At 44.2% G+C, this 19,693-nt stretch overlaps 1 protein-coding gene across 1 annotated transcript in view; it reads left to right on the forward strand.

Annotated features, from left to right (window-relative positions):
* PDE11A (phosphodiesterase 11A) overlaps nucleotides 1-19,693 on the forward strand; it is a 424,511-nt gene that overhangs the window by 280,202 nt on the left and 124,616 nt on the right. The window contains exon 10 of the mRNA XM_052662664.1: nucleotides 1,604-1,654. Within this exon, the coding sequence (XP_052518624.1) occupies nucleotides 1,604-1,654 (51 nt within the window). The remainder of the gene's footprint in view (nucleotides 1-1,603; nucleotides 1,655-19,693) is intronic.

A 19,693-nucleotide genomic window follows, 5' to 3' on the forward strand; every position in this document is an offset into this window, starting at 1 on the left:
ATGGAACTGGTAGCATCTGTAGACTGCATACATTGTGTTTGCGTGAGCATATGCCTCGTAACATCCAGTACTGACTCAAGGAAATGAGAGTTTATCTGTTCTGCAGAACAATAAGTCTGGAACAAGGCAGACCAGGGTCAGCTTCATTTCTCTTTCCCTCTCTGCTCTAGATCTATAACAAGGCATCTGTTCATGCTTATGGCCATAACCTCAGCGATAACAGATTTTGCTGCATGTCTAGGCCTTACAGCTGTTTTCCAGGGAAAACAAAGAAAGGATACAGGCAGACCCAACACTCCCACGTATATTTCATCGATCAGAGGAATGTCACGCAGCCACCCCACATGACCACCCCTGGTGGCAGTGAGTCTGCCAATTGGGTTTTTGATTTTCAAACTCTATCAGTAAGTTAAGATGCGATGATAAAGCACAAAAGCTGATTTCTTGCTCATGTGACACAGCATCAGCAGTGTGTTGGCTATGGCTCAGCTCCATGCATCTTCTTCCCCTGGAGACCCAGGCTGAGAGGGGTAGCACCTCTCAGGGCCATGCCCTTCCCATGGTGGAGGGAAGAGAATATGGCAGAACCACATGATGGCTCTTAAAGGCTGTTCTCAAAGGTGGCACCATCACTTTCCTCCACCACCGATTGACTAACATAAATCATATACTTAGGCTGATGTCCATGAAACAGGTAAATATAATCCTCTTACAAAAAACATTGCAGGGGACTTCCCTTATAGTCCAGTGGTTAGGAATCTGCCTTCCTATGCAGGGGACATGGGTTCAATTCCTGGTCAGGAAACTAAGATCCCACATTCAACAAGGTGTGGCCAATTAAAAAGAAAATTGCAGATGATTGGGAATAACAATATATCTTTCCTAGAGAACAAAAGCAGGCAAACGAGAATAGACCAGACATGGAAGTTAAGTCAGCAAGTTACAGTGTCTACCACAGGACACACACATAGACACACACACACAAATATGCACATACATAGATGTGCACACACATACATATACCTTTTGATTTATTTGTATTTCAAAGCGTTTCATGGGAGAAATATTCACACCTTGGGAACTGTGGTCTCGAGCCACATCATGTCCCTTGGGTAAAGTAACTACTTATATAAACATCCTGGTATAAAACACGTAGCCTTTAACATGGACTGTCATTCCATTCCTCATTGTAATAGATTTCACTGTAGTTGCACAGAAGATAATCTGTATCACAGATGGTTACTGGGAATTTCTCATCATACATTGAAGTGAAGTGAAGTGAAGTGAAGTCACTCAGTCATGTCCGACTCTTTGCGACCCCATGGACTGTAGCCTACCAGGCTCCTCCATCCATGGGATTTTCCAGGCAATAGTACTGGAGGGGGTTGCCATTTCCTTCTCCAGGGGATCTTCCCGACCCAGGTATCGAACCCGGGTCTCCCGCATTGTAGACAGACGCTTTACTGTCTGAGCCACCAGGGAACCCACTATTATGTCAAGGTGGTATACTTGAACAAAGTTTAGTTTTGTGCCAGGAGAATTTCAGAAAATTAAGTCATGTCTAGTTTTTGAAGTTTTTTTTTTTCCTTTTTTTCTGAACCAGGTGCTATCTTATCATGCAACATGTTCAAAAGCTGAAGTTGACAAGTTTAAGGTAAGGAAGCAAATAGTGTATCAAGTTAAACTTCCCAGGGCTTTTGGACCCTTTGTCTCTTGCCTCTACAACTAGTCCTGCCCACTGGATGTTGGGGAAATAGAACTGAGTAAGGCCCATTTGCATATTTCAGTTTTAGATGGGAAAATGAATTTATGTATAACTGAATGGCTCATTCCTAATCATTTAAGTGATTCAGTGTTTCTTTCTTTCCTTTTTTAAGTATGCAGGATATCAGGGGAAAAAAATCTGTGTAATATGATGAGAATCGGGATGCCTGATTTTGGCATTTGTCTTACTTCTAACTTTCTGTTCACTTAAAATCTTAGGGTGTATATCTTCATCTGTAAAAATAAGTAAAGAGATTAGGAGAATACTCGCTACCATTCACCAACTGCTTACTATGGACCAGGTACAATACAAAGCATTCTATCTGTATTAATCTGAGTCTTATACTCCTATGAAGTAGGTACTATTTTACAGATGAGTGAACTGAAGCACAAAGATATTGAGCAGACAGGCCAATGTCAAACAATTGCAAGGGGTACAGTCAAGCAATCTGGGCTTAGAACTGGAGTCCCCTAACCACTGTGCTACACTGCTACCCAGCAGGACCCCCTTCCAGCTCTGACATGAGTCTCAGATGTTCCTTTCCCTTTAGTCACCCCCCTTCCCTTCAAGGCAGGTCAGGATTCTTGCTTCTATCCCTGCCCTTCTGAGTGGTCAAAACAGGGGAGTATGGGCAACCTGATTTTCCCTCCTTTGGGAAGTTTAGGTGTCTGTCTTTTTCAGAGTTTTGCGGAGGTTCGGAGAATTATCGGGCTTCCTTTGTGGCACAGCTGGTAAAGAATCCACCTACAATGTAGGAGACCTGGGTTCGATCCCTGGGTTGGGAGGATGCCCTGGAGAAGGGAAAGGCTACCCACTCCAGTATTCTGGCCTGGAGAATATCGTGGACTCTATAGTCCATGGCGTCATGAAGAATCAGACACGGCTGAGCCCTCTTTCACTTCACTTCGCTTCAGAGAATTATCAGCTCAGTTACTACAATCATAAGAAAAAATATGTATTTGTAGTAACACTTGATGGTGGCTACTCTTGAGCATGTCATTTGAATGTAAACGCATTCTGTCTTCCCAGGACAAAATGGCCTGGAGACCTTTGGGCCTCAGGATTGAATCAGATTATTAGGGTTCAGTCACACTGCTTAAAAAAAGGAAACAAGGGAAGACCCTAAACTCAGAGCAGGGATGAGGGAACGGCTAGGAAAGTCAGGGAGCAACACGTGGGCAGCAGACAAAGGTGAGCTGCTTGGACTCCATTCAGGGATATGGTTTCTCATGGCTTGGAGAGATGCTTAGGAAAAGACCTGCCATGAGGACCCAGATCAAGACAGCCATGGTGCCAGTGAGGTGACAGCAGAGAACAGAGGAAACGACGGGGGAGCCGAAACCACAGCAGCCAAGGTCTGCTTGCTATGGAGATCAACAGCCTACGTGTGTGAGCAGCAGCAGGGCAGGGCTTTTCATATACTTCGTTCACTGTTCCATCTCTACCACTGTTCACAGTTCTTGGAACATTGCAGCACTCAGTAAATACTTGTCAAATGCCTGAATGAATGATTGAATGACTAAATCAACCCCCAAAGCTTTAGTGTTCTATAACTCAAAACAGTTATTCATTCAGAAAATGTTTAAAAATATGGTGATATATAATTATAGTTTATTTATTTTTACATTTACTTTTATAGATTTTGTTTTTTCTTTATTATTGAAGTATAATTACAGTTAGTTTCTGCCATATAAAAAAGTGAGTCAGCTATGTTATATTTTATATATATTATATATGTTTTATAAGCATGCCCATCAAAAATATTAAGGCTTTTTTACTTTAATCACATTCGGTTATATAGACATTCCATATACATATTTTACTGTTTTATATTTTTACTATTTTGTAATTATCATCATTGCTAAAAGATGGAAGGGGCAAGCAGGGAGAAAAATAGCAAAGCTCATAATGGGCTAAATATGATGGCAAGAGCTATGTGATGTGACTTGTCTAGTACTGAAGCAGCCAAAATCAATAGCTGTCTACTTTCTAAAAGTCCTGCCCTATGTTCAGGCTTAACTCTTTCCTTAGAAGAAGGAAAACACATCATCTTGGAATTTGCTGTGCTTTTTTATTTTTAGCTCACAAACATACTAAAAATATGAAGTATTTAAATTTGAGGGAAAAAAGCATTATTTCATCTTAAAATGATCCAGATTATTAACTAAACTGATTTATTCCAGATTTTTATCCTGTAAGATATTAGTGAATATTTTATTAGAATGTAATTGAGATATAGTAGATAATTTTAACTTAGTGGCTTTTTTTCTTGAAATATAAAGTAAATACAACATTATCATAATGGGTAGCTGATATCTTATAATTGCAGCAATAACATGAAAATGTAGTGGGCTTAAAATAATCCTGCACATAGAAAAGTATTTACTGAAATTTCACACTAGAGTATGTGCAATGGCAGTTTCCTAACATTGTAGCTAAATAACAGTGAATAAGTGCTTTGTTTTACAAATAAATTATGCAGATATTAAAAAATATTATAACCTTGGCTACTACAATACTTTTTTTAATGGAGCTGCATGCTAAGTCGCTTCAGTCATGTCTGACTCTTTGCAACCCTATGGACTGTATCTCTCCAGGCTCCTCTGAATATGTGTATATATATACATATACACATATATATATATTATGGGCAGGGGAGCCTGGTGGGCTGCAGTCCATGGGGTCGTGAGGAGTCGGACACGACTGAGTGACTCCACTTTCACTTTTCACTCTCATGCATTGGAGAAGGAAATGGCACCCCACTCCAGTGTTCTTGCCTGGAGAATCCCAGGGACGGGGGAGCCTGGTAGGCTGCCGTCTATGAGGTCGCACAGAGTCGGACACAACTGAAGTGACTTAGCATATATATATACACACATAACTATAGTTATGGAGGAAAGGAGGGAGAGAAAGGAGAAATTTGAAATGTAGAATCAGAGTTATCCATGAGATTTCATACGTGGAAGAATGGCTGAGTTTCAATGTGTTGTATTATTCCCAGTTGGGACCAAGCTAGTGATCAGTGATACAGAGATTAGGTCAGAATTTGGGGAGAAAATGGTTTCACCATCGAGTGCTAAACAGATCTGGAGGTCAAATACTCAGGTCAGACTCCAATTGCAGCCTACGATTCACCACATCTGGGATTCAGACATGTCTTAAAGACCAGTGAGGTGTGGTCTGTTTACATGAGAGTCCTCTGAGTAAGAAATTCTTCCTATTGGGAGCTGAGGCCATGGGCTTCAGTGTCTGGAGAATTCCAAGTTCACCATGGAGTCTGCCTCTTGGATTTGTCTCTTACTCCAGCCTACCATGGGTTCATGTTCTCAGCTAAGGACATGAGTGGACACAAAAGGCATGAGCTTAATACACTGCTGCTGCTAAGTCGCGTCAGTAGTCCGACTCTGTGCGACCCCATAGACAGCAGCCCACCAGGCTCCCCCGTCCCTGGGATTCTCCAGGCAAGAGTACTAGAGTGGGTTGCCATGTCCTTCTCCAATGCATGAAAGTGAAAAGTGAAAGTGAAGTTGCTCAGTCGTGTCCAACTCTTCCTGACCCCATGGACTGCAGCCTACCAGGCTCCTCCGTCCATGGGATTTTCCAGGCAAGAGTACTGGAGTGGGCTGCCATTGCCTTCTCCGGACTTAGTATAGTTTCAGTGAATTAAATGCCCCCAAGAGCATAGGGATTCCAGAGTGTCAGTAGCACACAAAAGGATATACAGCAGCCCAATAGAAAGAAGCATTACTATGACCAGAGGCAAGGCGCCTGCCTACCAGTATGACCAGCAGAGGCTGAGGGACTCAGTGCAGACTAAGGGTCACATCTTAAGGACAAGAACCTTGAGAGATGGAGAGCCCAAAATCCTGGAGGGTGTGATACGTACCATTAATCACTTTCAATTCACTGTTATCCGTACTCCTAGGTGATATGGCCTAAAGCAACACAGATTTTCTATATGATAAACCTGCAGTGAATCTTCAGTAAGCGTTCATGCTAGGCTGGTACCACCTTACTTTTCTTTGTGTCTGATTGCATACTCTTCCATGTTGGGGATTTCTCTTCCTATTCTAGAATGCCATAAGGTGGGGAGCAGTGTTTTCATTTCTGCTTTGTTCTCTTAATCCTATTTCTCCGGTAGGGAAAAGTCTCTATGAGGGTGTGTGGTGGTGGGCAGGGGATGGGTTAAAGAGTGAAAACCTTTCTAGAAGTGTCCCTAGATTGTCTAACCAAAATAAGTAGGTGAAACAACATATAATTGCTCATCCAACAATGTCAGAACCTAAGCCCATTTTTTGTCTTTCTGATACATCTTTTATACCTTGGGAAACAGTCCTTTCTGTAGAGCCACCTGTGCACAAAAAAGTTTACAGAACTTCCTTGAACTAATGAGTTAAGTTTTTAAGAGTCTGATTCAGGTTATAATATTAATTTATCATTTAAGGGTTGGTCACCCTATGCATTGCATGAGGAAACCAAGATCTAAAGAATGGTTTTTATCCTCATGAACATGACTGATCTTTCTTGAACTTGAAATAAGAAAGATGTGTCCAGAAAAATCTGTGCAGATTCTAATGCCTGTGTACTTCTGTTCTGACCATAATGACAATTAGATCTCCTTGAAGAGGACTGGTTTAAAGGCTTTTAATAACCTGAAGATGCCAGCTGTGATAACATAAGAAAATGAGTTTAGTACCCCAATTATATGCTCCCATAATTCTATGCACTTTCCTAGGATTCCAATGCAGGCCAAATAGTTATCACTATATATGTCAGTTTACCAATTAAAATCAACTCATGGTCATCCTCATGTTATATTGCCACCCTCTATCATCCCTTCTTTCAATTCCAAACTGCAAGGGTTATGGCTACAATCAAAGCTAAACTCATTTACAGCACTGTTTAACTGCCTCAGTAATTAAACACCAATAACTCACCTTGGGTATTTGTGTTTGGACTACCTCTTGCATATTTTAAGTTTTCAATGTTATTGTCTAGGCCACAGATTAATATCCTGGTAAAATAAAGTACCGAGAATAGGTACACCCTGTGGACTTTACCTGCAAAAGTAGGAATGGCTACATCAAAAATATGGTTTCCTCTGTGAAAAGAATGCCATGGGCCTGGCTGGGCAATGAGAAGGGCTGTGCTAGCCTCTTCTTTTGTTTTTTAGGTAGTCAAGTTTCAGGAGATGCGTTTGATCCATGAGATAGTCTGATGTTATAATAAGAAATTTCCGCCCTCAGAACCGTCCTTGCTGTCATGCAGGTAGATGTGTGTGTCATGGGCCTTGAGCAAGAGTCCCTGCCTGTGCAATGCGCATGCTCAGTTGCCCAGTCATGTCTGACTCTTTGCAGCCCCATGGACTGTAGCCTACCAGGCAAACTGTAGCCTGTCCATGGGATTTCCCAGGCAAGAAAACTGGAGTGGGTTGCCATTTGCTTCTCCAGGGGATCATCCCAGCTCAGGGACTGAACCCTCATCTCCTGGTTGGCTGGCAGATTCTTTACCGCTGAGCCGCCGGTGAAGCCCTGCCTGCACAAAGGAGGCAGTAATTGGGACTGACGCCCACCTGGCTGGCCAGGTGCATGGGCTGCTGTTTAGGAATTGAGCCTCCAGAGGGCGCACCTTTTTCTAGTTGCAGGAAGGCAGGACATGTGCTGGCCATTACCTTTCCAATCTCCTTTGAGTGGAAAAGCCCAAGCCTTACAGCCACTTGTTGTAGAGGACAAATGCACCGTGTAGAGGGCCTAGAACCTTGATATTTACCCAATGCCAGGTGATGCCGCGGGGGAGGAGGGGAGAGCGGGGGAGGGCCTGGGACACATGTCCCCCACCCCAATCAGCAGGGAGCACCTTCCAGCTCCTCTTCCACAGGCGGGCTACCTTTGGGAATCTCAACAGCAGTGACCTTCCAGTTCACTCCAGCTTATTTCTAAGCTTGTTTATAGATGACCACACAGCATTATGAATGGAATTTGGGTATTATCTTACACCTAACCTATTCTGTCTCTTCTCTGAGCCCCCAACCTCTTGAATCAAGGCGGGTTGTTTTGACTTTAAATAGGATTTATGCCAAGTTTAATATCTGAGTTTTGTTTTTTTTTTCATTGTCAGTGAAAGTTATTGAACCTTCAGCAGGAAATTGACTGTAGGGGACACAGCTGAGTCAGCACCTTAAAGGGCACATCTTGCTCCTAAGGCAGCAGCCTGAGCTGATGGCCTCGATGCTTAGGACAGGACCATAAATATGTGGGTGCCTTGTGTTCAGATGTCTGTGTGTTCATACGGGGTTCTCTTTATGAATTGTGTCTTAATCCACTGCTACATCAGAGAAAAGATGGCTATACTTTGTCACTCTTGAGTATTGAAAATATTGGGGGAGGGAGGTCATGGAAGAGAAGGCAGGCCTGCAAGTCCAGGCTGACCTTTTCTCCTGCTGAACTAAGCGGCTCTGCTTGGAGGGCTCTTCAAGGACGCACCTGGTCAAGTACATCCTGTGGTGACCCTGACCTCCTCTCAGATCACCTTAAAAAGCCACTGTCTGTCACTTCTTTCCATTTGAAAACTGTCTCCCAGAGGACACTATGCGTATCTGCTTTTCTTGGGAGAAGATTCTCCCATCTTCTCTCCTCCACCTATTATTCACACAGTGGGTTCAATTACATTCCTCACTTGAGGGCCCAGGGAGTCTGAGTCTGAGGGAATGTAACCAAAGGCAGCACAGTGAAGGGAACTGTAAAGGCCAAAGGGGTCAGAAGCGTCCAGAACACGAGGGCCTCTGGGCCTGGATCACTCTCCCTTCTTTCTGGTTTTCTCTAGTTAGAGCCATCAGCAACTACAGAGATGGAATCGGAACTAAAGAATTGATAGCCCCTCACTTCAGAGATGGGCTTCCTCGATGGCTCAGCGGGTAAAGAATCTGCCTGCCAAGCAGGAGAAGGGGCTTCCCTGGTGGCTCAGACAGTAAAGAACCTGTCTGCAATGCAGGAGACCCGGGTTCAATCCCTGGGTCAGGAAGATCCCTGGAGAAGGGAATGGCTACCTGCTCCAGCGTTCTTGCCTGGAGAATTCCATGGATAGAGGAGCCTCGTGGGATATAGTCTGAAGGGTCGCAAAGAGTCGGATATGACTGAGCACTAAGCACAGGCACACTTCAATGATATGGGCGGGGCTCAGCCATCACAGGGGTCTCTTCACTTTACCCAGAAACTGTGAACTCCTGACTGTTATGCTACCCTCACCCTCCTCTTCAGAAGCCTGCTGTGGATGTAACTGTACAGTTATCTTTGAGTCCTCATGCCCCCCGCTTCCATGTGCTGTTCCCTCCATTCTGACTTGGAACATCTCTGATCATCGCAGTCACTGTAGTTCACATCCTCCTTTTCTCTCATGCAGACGTTCACTACGCAGCGCTCTCCTGTCCGGCCTCCCTGTTCCACCCCCAGATGTGTCCCGTACACGGCTGCCAGATCAGCAGCACTCTTATGCTGGTGCCCGTTTCCTTTTCACAAAGCTTAGCATCTTCTTTAAGTCTTTAGAGTCCATCACTTCAACTTTCTTTAAATGGGCATTAAAAGTGCCCTGAGCTCTAACCTCCAGTTCACTTTTCCAGCCTGTTTCTCATGCTCCCACTTACCGACCCTTCACAGGAGTTGTAGTCGATGTTTCCCGTGCATACTCTGCCCTTCCCTACCTTTGTTCCCATCCCCATTCCTCTGTCTGCATACCTAAAGCCTCTGCAATCCATCTGATCCTGCTCAATTGCCCTCCCCCATGACGTTGTTCTCACTGTCCTTCAGGCAAAAGTGATCTGCTCATTCTTTCATTGTACTTATCATGTCTACCTTGTGATAGAAATCTTTGTGCACCTGTCATCTGGTTAAACTAGGAGAATTTTTAGGTGAGAATACCCTTGTCTAATTCATTTTTGTAGCCCTTAAATCACCTAAAGCCAAGCCTTGCTCCTGGTGCTGAAGAAATCGCTACCAACTGACCAATTCATTGATCTGTTTGCAATTTTGATGGCAGAGGAAGTTACAACATGTGAGTAGAATTCTGAAGCAGGGCTCTATGACATTGAGAAGGCTGCAAATCCTCTCAGCCCCTTGTTTTAAGTTCTTGATTTTTAATTTCTTGGGTTTCCCATGAAGCATTAAGTATATGAAAATAAAAGGATTCTTTGTCTTAAGATGTTCTCTTTGAGTATTCAGTAATGACAATATCTGTCCTTCCCTCGTCTACAGTAGGGCAAACGTCCCTTGCCATTAATTCTTGGTTAATTCAGCAATTTAATATTATAGAAATTGCTGAAGTGAGATTCTTTATTCATATGTCCCGTTACCACTACTCTGCTGACTAAATTCTTCAAGACTGTTATTTTCTTGAATCTTGAGATTTCTATTTCTCTTTAATTTGTATGGTTCTATATTCTGTCCCTTCTACCTATTTTTGAAATTATGTACCACTTTGATAATTCTGTATGTTTTCTCTCAGTTGAAAATGGATCGATTCGAAATCTTACAAGCATGTATAAATCATCACTGTGTTGGTGCCAAGGCACCATCTGAAACATGAAGTCAGGACACACTGGTCTAAGGGTTTTCTACAATCTTAGTAGCCAGAGCTCCCCTTTTAAGACCGTCTTTATAAGGCTGCAGACACAGTAAGATAAGAAGGAGCAAAGATGGAATCAGACAAAGCAGCCCCTAGACCTCCTGGCTCATTTAAAATTTCCAGGCCTCAGATTTCCAATCTGAAAAACAAAGCGATCTCCAGCCATAACATGCTATCACTTTACGAGCTTGTAAAACTTATATCTAGGAGGGAAAGGGAAAATAAAACGCAAAGCAACATAAACTTGACAAAACATTTTGGGGTCCTTAGAGTTTCTAAATACCCAAAGTTTTAAATATGAGCTCTATTTTAAAATGTGAGTATTTGGTAGAAGACTTGGCTCAACTTGATGTAATTATATATTATAAGTGAGTTCCTAAGCCCACCATGGCTCTGTTAACATTTGAATGGTAATATAGTATACACCTGGGTCTTCCCCAGTGGCTTAGCAGTAAAGAATCTGCCTGCAATGCAGGAGCCGCAGAAGACATGGGTTTGATCCCTGGGTCAGGAAGATCCCCTGGAGGAGGGCATGGCAACCCACTCCAGTACTCTTGCCTACAGAATCCCATGGACAGAGGAGCCTGGTGCACTACAGCCCATGGGGTCGCAAAGAGTCGGAATGACTGAGCCACTAAGCCCAGCACATCCCAGTACAGGCCGCGCTGCTGGTAAAGGATCCGTCTGACAGTGCAGGAGACACAGGAGGTGCGGGTTCAGTCCCTGGGCTGGGAAGATGTGCTGGAGGAGGAAATGGCAGCTCACTCCAGTATTCTTGCCTGGAGAATCCCATGGACAGAGGAGCCTGGCAGGCTACAGTCTATAGGGTTGCAAAGAGTTGCACATGACTAAAGTGACTTAGCATGCACGCATAGTATACAACAATACTTGTGCAGAAGCTAAGTGATTATTTTAGGGAAGACAAGAATCTCAGTCTCATCAAATAAAAACTTACACTTGTGCCACCTCTAAATGTTTAAGTAGTAATATTGTAAGTAATGACTTAGCAGTGTAGAAAACCCTTTTCTCTCATCTGAGTCTCATAAGCTCTTGGTGAGGGCTGCTTTATTACAGCTGCATTTTACATGTGAGACAACAAGCACCAAAGCACCAGAGAGAGCAATGCACGTTCTTGGCTTTGATTTTTTCCCTCCAGTGTTTTGTTTTGGTTTGGAAGACAGGTCTTCTTTTTAAGTAGCTGAATAGGAAAATGTAAACAATATCATGGAATTTTATGTTGAAGTCACTTCTCTTGATTTAACTTTTATCTTGGAACTTTTGGGGCATTTCAACAGCCTGGGTACCAAACAAGCATGAATGGGGGATGATGTCTGAGAAAAAAAAGGAATTTTTTGGGCTGAATTTAGGCATTTAAAAAGAGACTTGTCATGGTATTCTTTGGGCAATCAATATATTTTGTCATTAACTATTTTATTAGAAGCGTCTCTTTGTATTGTGGTTGTGCCATCCATGTGACTTCTTGCCCTAGGGTTTCACACTGCTTAGAAACCTAAGGAAATTGGAAATAGCAAACGTTATGAAGATATTGCATCATTTCAGCAAGAGGGTGTATGATCCATTATCCTGACATCTTGCTTGTCTTCTTTACAGTCTGATTGGTTATCTAGCTGTATAGAAATCTCTCGACATCTGGAAAGCTCAAAGGAAAAAAGAGCAGACCCACTTTATTATCCTGTGCTCTCCAGGCCTGCCAAGTACCTTATAAGAAAGATAACAGGGATATGAGATTGCAAACATCAGTTTAATGATAAAGCACTTGTCAGGAGATAAAGTCTTATGTTTAAGGCATGAGAACTCATGAGCTAGAGACTATTTGGGGAAGATATGAAGTAAAGAATGTGAGGCTGGGCTGATGTTTGTATGGTATTTCCTAGGGTGATGTATGACATTAGGGACATCACGGGTGGTGATCTGCATATGTGCACTGTGATGATTTTAACCCAAGACATTGATGGTAAAACTTTGAGGCTTTTCAGCAGTTATTCTGAATTAATCTCTGAATACTGCCCCAACTTGTGTGTGTGTGTGTGTGTTTGAGTGCACTTCAGCTTAAAACAGATAGTCAGGTGATTTGCAGCTTCAACTCTGGCTCTAGAATAAAGATCCTGTGGCTTTCATTGTTCCCAAAGTGAAAAGCCTACAGAAAAATCTTCAAGAAAACAAGATCTGAGATGAAACACTTTGGCCACTGGGTGCCATCCTTGCTCCACGCAAGGATTTGCTGAGCTGCCTTTCTAGGAAAACGGTTAAAACCCAAAAGACAGCAATTTAAAAGTAATTCCAAGATATAATAATGTTTGTGTGTGTGCATGACCTGGAATATGTTAGTGACACAGGCAGCTTATTCATTTGCCCAGGCGTGAGGCCAAAGAAGTGGGAAGAATCTCAGTTCAGCCTTTTCAACAAAGCCTGGTCCGAGCTGTCCGCCGGCTCTGTCCCAGCCAGTGGGTGGCAGGGAGCTGCCAGTGAGGTGGTGATGATGGCGAGGGGGTCCGGTGGGTCTCAGGGAGTCAGCTCTCAGACGCTCCACTAATTATCTTTACTGCTGTGTGTAGCGCTGCCCGTGACAGGGCTTGAACCTCGACCTCTGTGGGACTGTGCTGTCCCCTCAGATGCAGCCCTTTCATGACCAGACCCGGTGGGCCTTTTCCTCACTCTCCTTCCTGGGAATGCTGCTCGATGCTGAAATAGTGAATCTATTTCTGGTCCTTTTTGTCTCCCTAGAAGCAATTCATGGAGTTCATACAGATACCACCTCAGAACCCCCGTAGTCAATAACACAGTATCGGTGCAGGATTTTGCTGTCTTTGTATTAGACACCTCTATACAGAAAACCCAAGAAATTAAACTTGGCATTATCAAGAATAGCCACAGGGACTATTCTCTGGCTGTCATGTAATGAAAGGCTGATGTTTTCATCCAGGGTCTCAAACATTTGGTTGGGATTAAAAGGATTTAGGGTGTGAACAAGAATTTTAATAAAAATTGAAAATCGGTCAGTCACACTGTAACAGAGATCACACTGTGGATGGGGTCCAAAGTCAAGATAGATTTTGCCTCATTCCCCCAGGTAGGGAACCGTGCAGCTGGCCTCCTAGTTGGCCCTCGAAGGTGACACAGTGATTCCTATGGGTACTTCTTTAGATTCACTGTAATCAAATCCATACCCGCATGAAAGGAAAAAGGGTGAGAAGGGCTGATGAGAACTTACCAAAGGGCAGGCTCTCTTCAACCTATCCCGGGATAAAGGCTTATATACTATTCTGCTGTTAAGCATCTCCAGGTGGATGGGCTTTAGAATACATTTTCTAGGCTTACTGTAGGATAACCTGATGCCAATCATTTTCTAAAGATTGCTGTTCGCTCAAAGCAGTGCTATTATAGCTGTAGCATTCTTGCTGATCCCAAGGGCTTTCATAGCTCTTATTTCATTGAATGTTAACAGGCCTTTAAAGAAGCCTTGGTGGCCGTATCCTATTTATGGATTGGGCAGCTGAGGGAGAGACAGCTCACTGCCAGTTTGGGGGGCATGGCTTCTCACTGCTGAGTTCCTTCCCCTCGACTCTCCTGCTCAGCACCTGTGCAGTCCCCTCCGTGTGGCAGTCACCTGGAAAACAACAAAGGTTTCATGAATGTTTTACCATGTGCCAGGTCTGTTTCCAGTGCCTTACCTATAGTAGCTCATTTAATCCTCAGAAAACCCCAGCATTATTTTTCATATTTTCTAGATGATGAAACTGGGGTACAGAGAAATGCCCAATTAATTATAGTGTACAGATTTTAAAAAAAACAAGGTATAAGTTGTCACGCTGAATTTGTTATATTCCCTTTCAAAATGATGTGGAACCCTGTTTGTTTTCAGATTTTCTGGTCCTGGCTTGACCCTGTCCTTATAGTCAGATTATGAATCTTTCTGTAACCGTGGCTTAGTTCCTTAATAGACGAGTTCAAATTTCAATAGTCTCTGATGCGGCTGTTTGGATTGGTTGGTTGGTTTTTAAGCTTACATAGTCTGTGAGGTTACCCGGCCCTACTGTTTCAGCAAGGGCTCTTTCTCTGCCTTCAGCATTCTGAAAAAGCAACTTCAAGGGTGAGGTCTGCGAGATCAAAAAGCAATTTTCCCTGCAAAGGGAAAATCCCAAACATATCTTGTGCTGAATGATCCCATTCCTCTCGCTCCTGGGTTTATTTTCCTCACATACACTGTGATTCATCTTAGGCCTTTCCAGAGGTGGAAGGGAGTTCTATGAAAACCAAGCTTCTGCAGCAACAGGTGGCCATCCTCACCCCTGGGCTTACGTTTGTCAAACAACTCCATGAAGCACTGACGCTGGATCCTAAGGGAGGATACTTTATATACTTCCCCTCACCGTCCAGAGGAAAGCCCTAGAACTCCAAAAGAGAAAGACAAGAGGGAGAGAGGCTTTCTGTGAGTTCGTTGCTCCAAAAAGAAAAATCATGGGAATCTGTCTCCCTTTAAAGCCATGGAGAAATTTATGCTCCTGCCTGAAACATCTTTCAAATCATCCATGACCTCCTTAAAAATAGCTTTCCTCTGGTTCTCTGAGAAGTTATGTGTGAGAGCAGAGGCTGGTTATTTTGATAACCCACCTAAACACCAAAGGTCCACGTGTCATATTTTTGGGGGATATCTCTGTGTTTGCTGGGCAACATTCAGCATCTCCTCCACTGGAGCTTTATGCAGAGAGAGCCTGCACCGTAATTCTCTCAGAAGGAGGCAGGATTGCTTAGGGTGTGAGGTCCCAGGTAAACACTCCTCTATATGTAAGCTCAGAGTTCCTCCCGGGAAACGTTACAAACGGGGGTATGTGTGTGCATGCGTGCTCAGTTGCAACCAGTTCTTTGCAGTCCTTTGGACTGTAGCCCACCAGGCTCCTCTGTCCATGGGATTCTCCAGGCAAGAATACTGGAGTGGGTTGCCATGCCCTCCTCCCGGGAATCTTCCCAACCCAGGGATGGACCCTGCGTCTCTTGCGTCTTCCTGCCTTCTCAGGCAGATTCTTTATCACTGAGCCACCCAGGAAGCCCCAAACAAGAGTACAGGAAGATCTGCCCCCTGAGATTAGACTCGAGAAGCCACCTGACCGCTCCTGGAATGGGCAGCAGCAAGCACCTGGATGTGTCCTCAAGCCAAATGGGCAGACCACATCACAGCTGCACTGAGCCCCTGGCTGTGCTGACTGCAGCCTGGCTTTGCTTTATAAAGGAGTCACCATGGCTTCTATCAGGGCCTCAGTGTCTCATCTTCCAGCAGCTCCCTCTAGAAAGCACAGTTACCAAGTTCCAGTTTGGAGAATGTTAGGGAACTTTTCCACTTGGTCTGGTTTGGGCCGAGTGCCCATCCCGGGGCCAATCAACTGTGCCAGGGCATAGTCACTGAAGAACATGTTGGCTTCCAGGTGCAAACATGGTGTGAGTGGAAGAAGGACCAGTGCCCCCGAGAGGAGAACAGTACTGGGTGGACAGTGTTGCAGCTGTCCTTCACACGGGAGTGTATCTGCATGGCACTCTCAGATTCCCTGACACAAAGGGGAGGTGCTCACAATTCATACTTGGCAGACACTGGGTGACCCCTGCCAGTGACCTACTTGCTGAAGTGGTTTCTCAAGAGACTTTGTCTAAATCACATTATTTAAAAAAAAAAAAATTATGTCCTCAAAGCATTTCTGTATCCACAGCTAATCCCACTGATGGTCACCCTGATTTGGCTCTCAAACTCACCTAAATCTGATAAGGCAAATAAATATATCTTCTAGATATGTACCAATTAAATTGGCCCAGGAATTCCTCTTTAACAACTGCTTCAGAACCTGGTCATAGTGTAACAGCATCTTTCTATTGCACATGGACACTGGAGGCTCTGATGTATACTATAACCAGAAAAGTCCCCTTCAACAGGATCCACCAATAATCCACAGATACATTCTGGAATAGTTTTTTCATGAACTAATTAGGACCTGCTGCTGCTGCTGCTGCTAAGTCGCTTCAGTCGTGTCCGACTCTGTGCGACCCCATAGACGGCAGCCCACCAGGCTCCCCCGTCCCTGGGATTCTCCAGGCAAGAACACTGGAGTGGGTTGCCATTTCCTTCTCCAATGCAGGAAAGTGAAAAGTGAAAGTGAAGTCGCTCAGTCATGTCCGACTCCTAGCGACCCCATGGACTACAGCCTACCAGGCTCCTCCGTCCATGGGATTGTCCAGGCAAGAATACTGGAGTGGGTTGCCATTGCCTTCTCCAATTAGGACCTACTGAATGATTAATCAGATCAAAGTCTAACATCCCTATGTCTGATGTTTGAAACTCACAGTAAAATAGTTCAATTCCTAATCTACTTCCTGGCCTCATTAGAATTCAATTAGTAGAAGGACATTCTTTCCTAGAGGCCCTTTGGCAGATTTGTGTATGAACAGTTAACCCGGTGTTAGCAAAAGCAGTTATTTGTATCCAAACAGCTCTCTGGCAGCAGAGAGAATCCCAAAGCTGTTCAGACAAGACTTTGCTTGTCCTCCCACCAGGATGCAAATATTTTAAGTGGGCAGAGAGGGATAAAATGCAGTCCATGCTGATCCCCACACTGACCACATCCTGTGGCTGCCGGATATTTGGACTTGAAGGTCAGGGGAGGAAGGTGAAGGAAGGGGCGCTGGAGACAAGGAGACAAAGAAAAATTTTAAAGGCCTCCTGACAGTGTTCAAATTATTTCCCTGAATAAACAAGTCTGGATTTTAAAATGTATCAACACACAACTACAAAAGATACAGAGAAATGCACATATATTTCTAGGTAGATCTGCTAATCAGACCATGAAAAGCAGGATATTGAGGGTAAGACAACCTTGAGGGTTTTTTTTTCTTTCTTTTTTCCCGTAACTGTTCTTCAGATGCCTAAATGTAGACTCAGGGAGATTTATTTTTCTTCCACAGGGTATGTTATAGTTGTCACTCAGCCTTGAAATAGTTTTCCTCTCCAGTGGAACATCAGGCCAGTGATATATTTGCATAGCTGTTCCCACCTGTCACTCATGTCAGCCTCACGCGTCACCATGCACAGAATGCTCAACCAGCCAATGGCAGGCTTTTAAGCTGCTGCATTTACGGGACATGTTTTCAAAATATTCGCAGTCACCCAGCAACAGGAAAAGGCATTTCATTGGCTCTCTCCCTGTCCGCTAGGAAAGACAACAATCCAGATGGACTTCAGCTGTGAAGAACAAGATGCGGCAGTGGGAAGGTGGGGAGGCTAGATGCCTGAATACCCGAGCCTCTCGGTGACAAATGTGATCGTTTATCAATACAAAGCATGATGCTTTTGTCCTCCCCACCCCCAGTAAATAAAAATCCAATGTTAAAAAATAACACTGTCATGAGGCACACAGTTTTCATCTGCAGGGTCATAAGGATGCATAAAAGATCAACCTTGGCCCCCAGTGTTATCTGCCCGATCAAAGCAAGTCTGCTGAACATGGAGCCTTCATGAGAAATAAATGCGGGCTTTTTGCTATGGAAACAATTAGCCTCTCTCTGCTAGAGGTGAGATGCCATCTCTAGTGGGTATTCTAAATGCGATATAGATCCCTTAGGTTACTTTACCAATATCTGAGCTTGTGAATTATTTTGCTTTTAGAAAGTTCTACCTCCTCTTCAGGCTACCTCTCCCCCAACCCACCCAACTCCCCACCAAGAGAAGAATCAAGGAGAGAGCCAAGGAACAAATCGAGGTGACCTGGGCCCTGAACAGCAAGCTATCTGGCCACCCCAGGCTCCTCCAGTTTCCCCTTCACATGTCCTGTGCAAACCACACGGGAAGACAGGATTTTCTCTTTGTTTCTGCACTTTTGTTGTGACTATGGGACAGCAAATTAATATTGACTGCATGCATAGGTGAAATCAAAGCAATTAGAGAACCGAAGTGCAAATCAAAGCTCCGAAAAGAACTCGCTGTAAACCAGACAAGGAAAAAAAATTAATGAGTCAGCTAACAATGCCCAGTTCTTGCTGAGGTCCCAGCCTCCCTTCACTTCAGGCTGCATGGTGGACGGGCCTACACTCTTAGTGATTAAACACAGCTAAACTCTAAAGGCTTTGATGCCAGGAATGCGTGGATATCTTAGTCACTGGTTAAAGGACACTGGCAGAATGCAGAGCAGGCAGTGGGAAGTGGAAACTTGCTCAGCGTAACTCTTCCCTGCCCGCTGCCCTGAGCAGCCACTCTTGGCTGGCTTAGAACGGCCAGATGGAGGGAAGGTGCTGTCTGCTCTTTCTGAGAGTCAGTCAGGTTGGAAATTAACACAGTCGATAGTGATTATAATGAACAAGCTCAGTATTAACTGGGCTTCCCTGGTGGCTCAGATGTTAAAGAATCTGCCTGCAATGTAGGACAACTGGGTTCGATTCCTGGGTCAGGAAGATCCCCTGGAGGAGGAAATGGCAACCCACTCCAGTAGTCTTGCCTGGAGAATCCCATGAACAGAGGAGCCTGGCTGGCTACAGTTTATGGGGTCACAAAGAGTCAGACACAACTTAACGACTAACACAAACAATGTATTAATAGTAGATCCAATACTATTCAGTCAGTTCAGTCGCTCAGTCGTGTCCAACTCTTTGTGACCCCATGAATCGCAGCACGCCAGGCCTCCCTGTCCATCACCAACTCCCGGAGTTCACTCAGACTCATGTCCATCGAGTCAGTGATGCCATCCAGCCATCTCATCCTCTGTCATCCCCTTCTCCTTCTGCCCCCAATCCCTCCCAGCATCAGAGTCTTTTCCAATGAGTCAACTCTTTGCATGAGGTGGCCAAAGTACTGGAGCTTCAGCTTTAGCATCATTCCTTCCAATGAGATCCCAGGGCTAATCTCCTTCAGAATGGACTGGTTGGATCTCCTTGCAGTCCAAGGGACTCTCAAGAGTCTTCTCCAACACCACAGTTCAAAAGCATCAATTCTTCGGCGCTCAGCCTTCTTCACAGTCCAACTCTCACATCCATACATGACCACAGGAAAAGCCATAGCCTTGACTAGGTGGACCTTAGTCGGCAAAGTAATGTCTCTGCTTTTGAATATACTGTCTAGGTTGGTCATAATTTTTCTTCCAAGGAGTAAGCGTCTTTTAATTTCATGGCTGCAATCACCATCTGCAGTGATTCTGGAGCCCAAAAAAATAAAGTCTGACACTGTTTCCTCTGTTTCCCCATCTATTTCCCATGAAGTGATGGGACCAGATGCCATGATCTTCGTTTTCTGAATGTTGAGCTTTAGGCCAACTTTTTCAC

This window comes from Budorcas taxicolor, chromosome 2 (assembly GCF_023091745.1).
Source record: "Budorcas taxicolor isolate Tak-1 chromosome 2, Takin1.1, whole genome shotgun sequence".
NCBI classification, from domain to species: Eukaryota; Metazoa; Chordata; class Mammalia; order Artiodactyla; family Bovidae; genus Budorcas; species Budorcas taxicolor.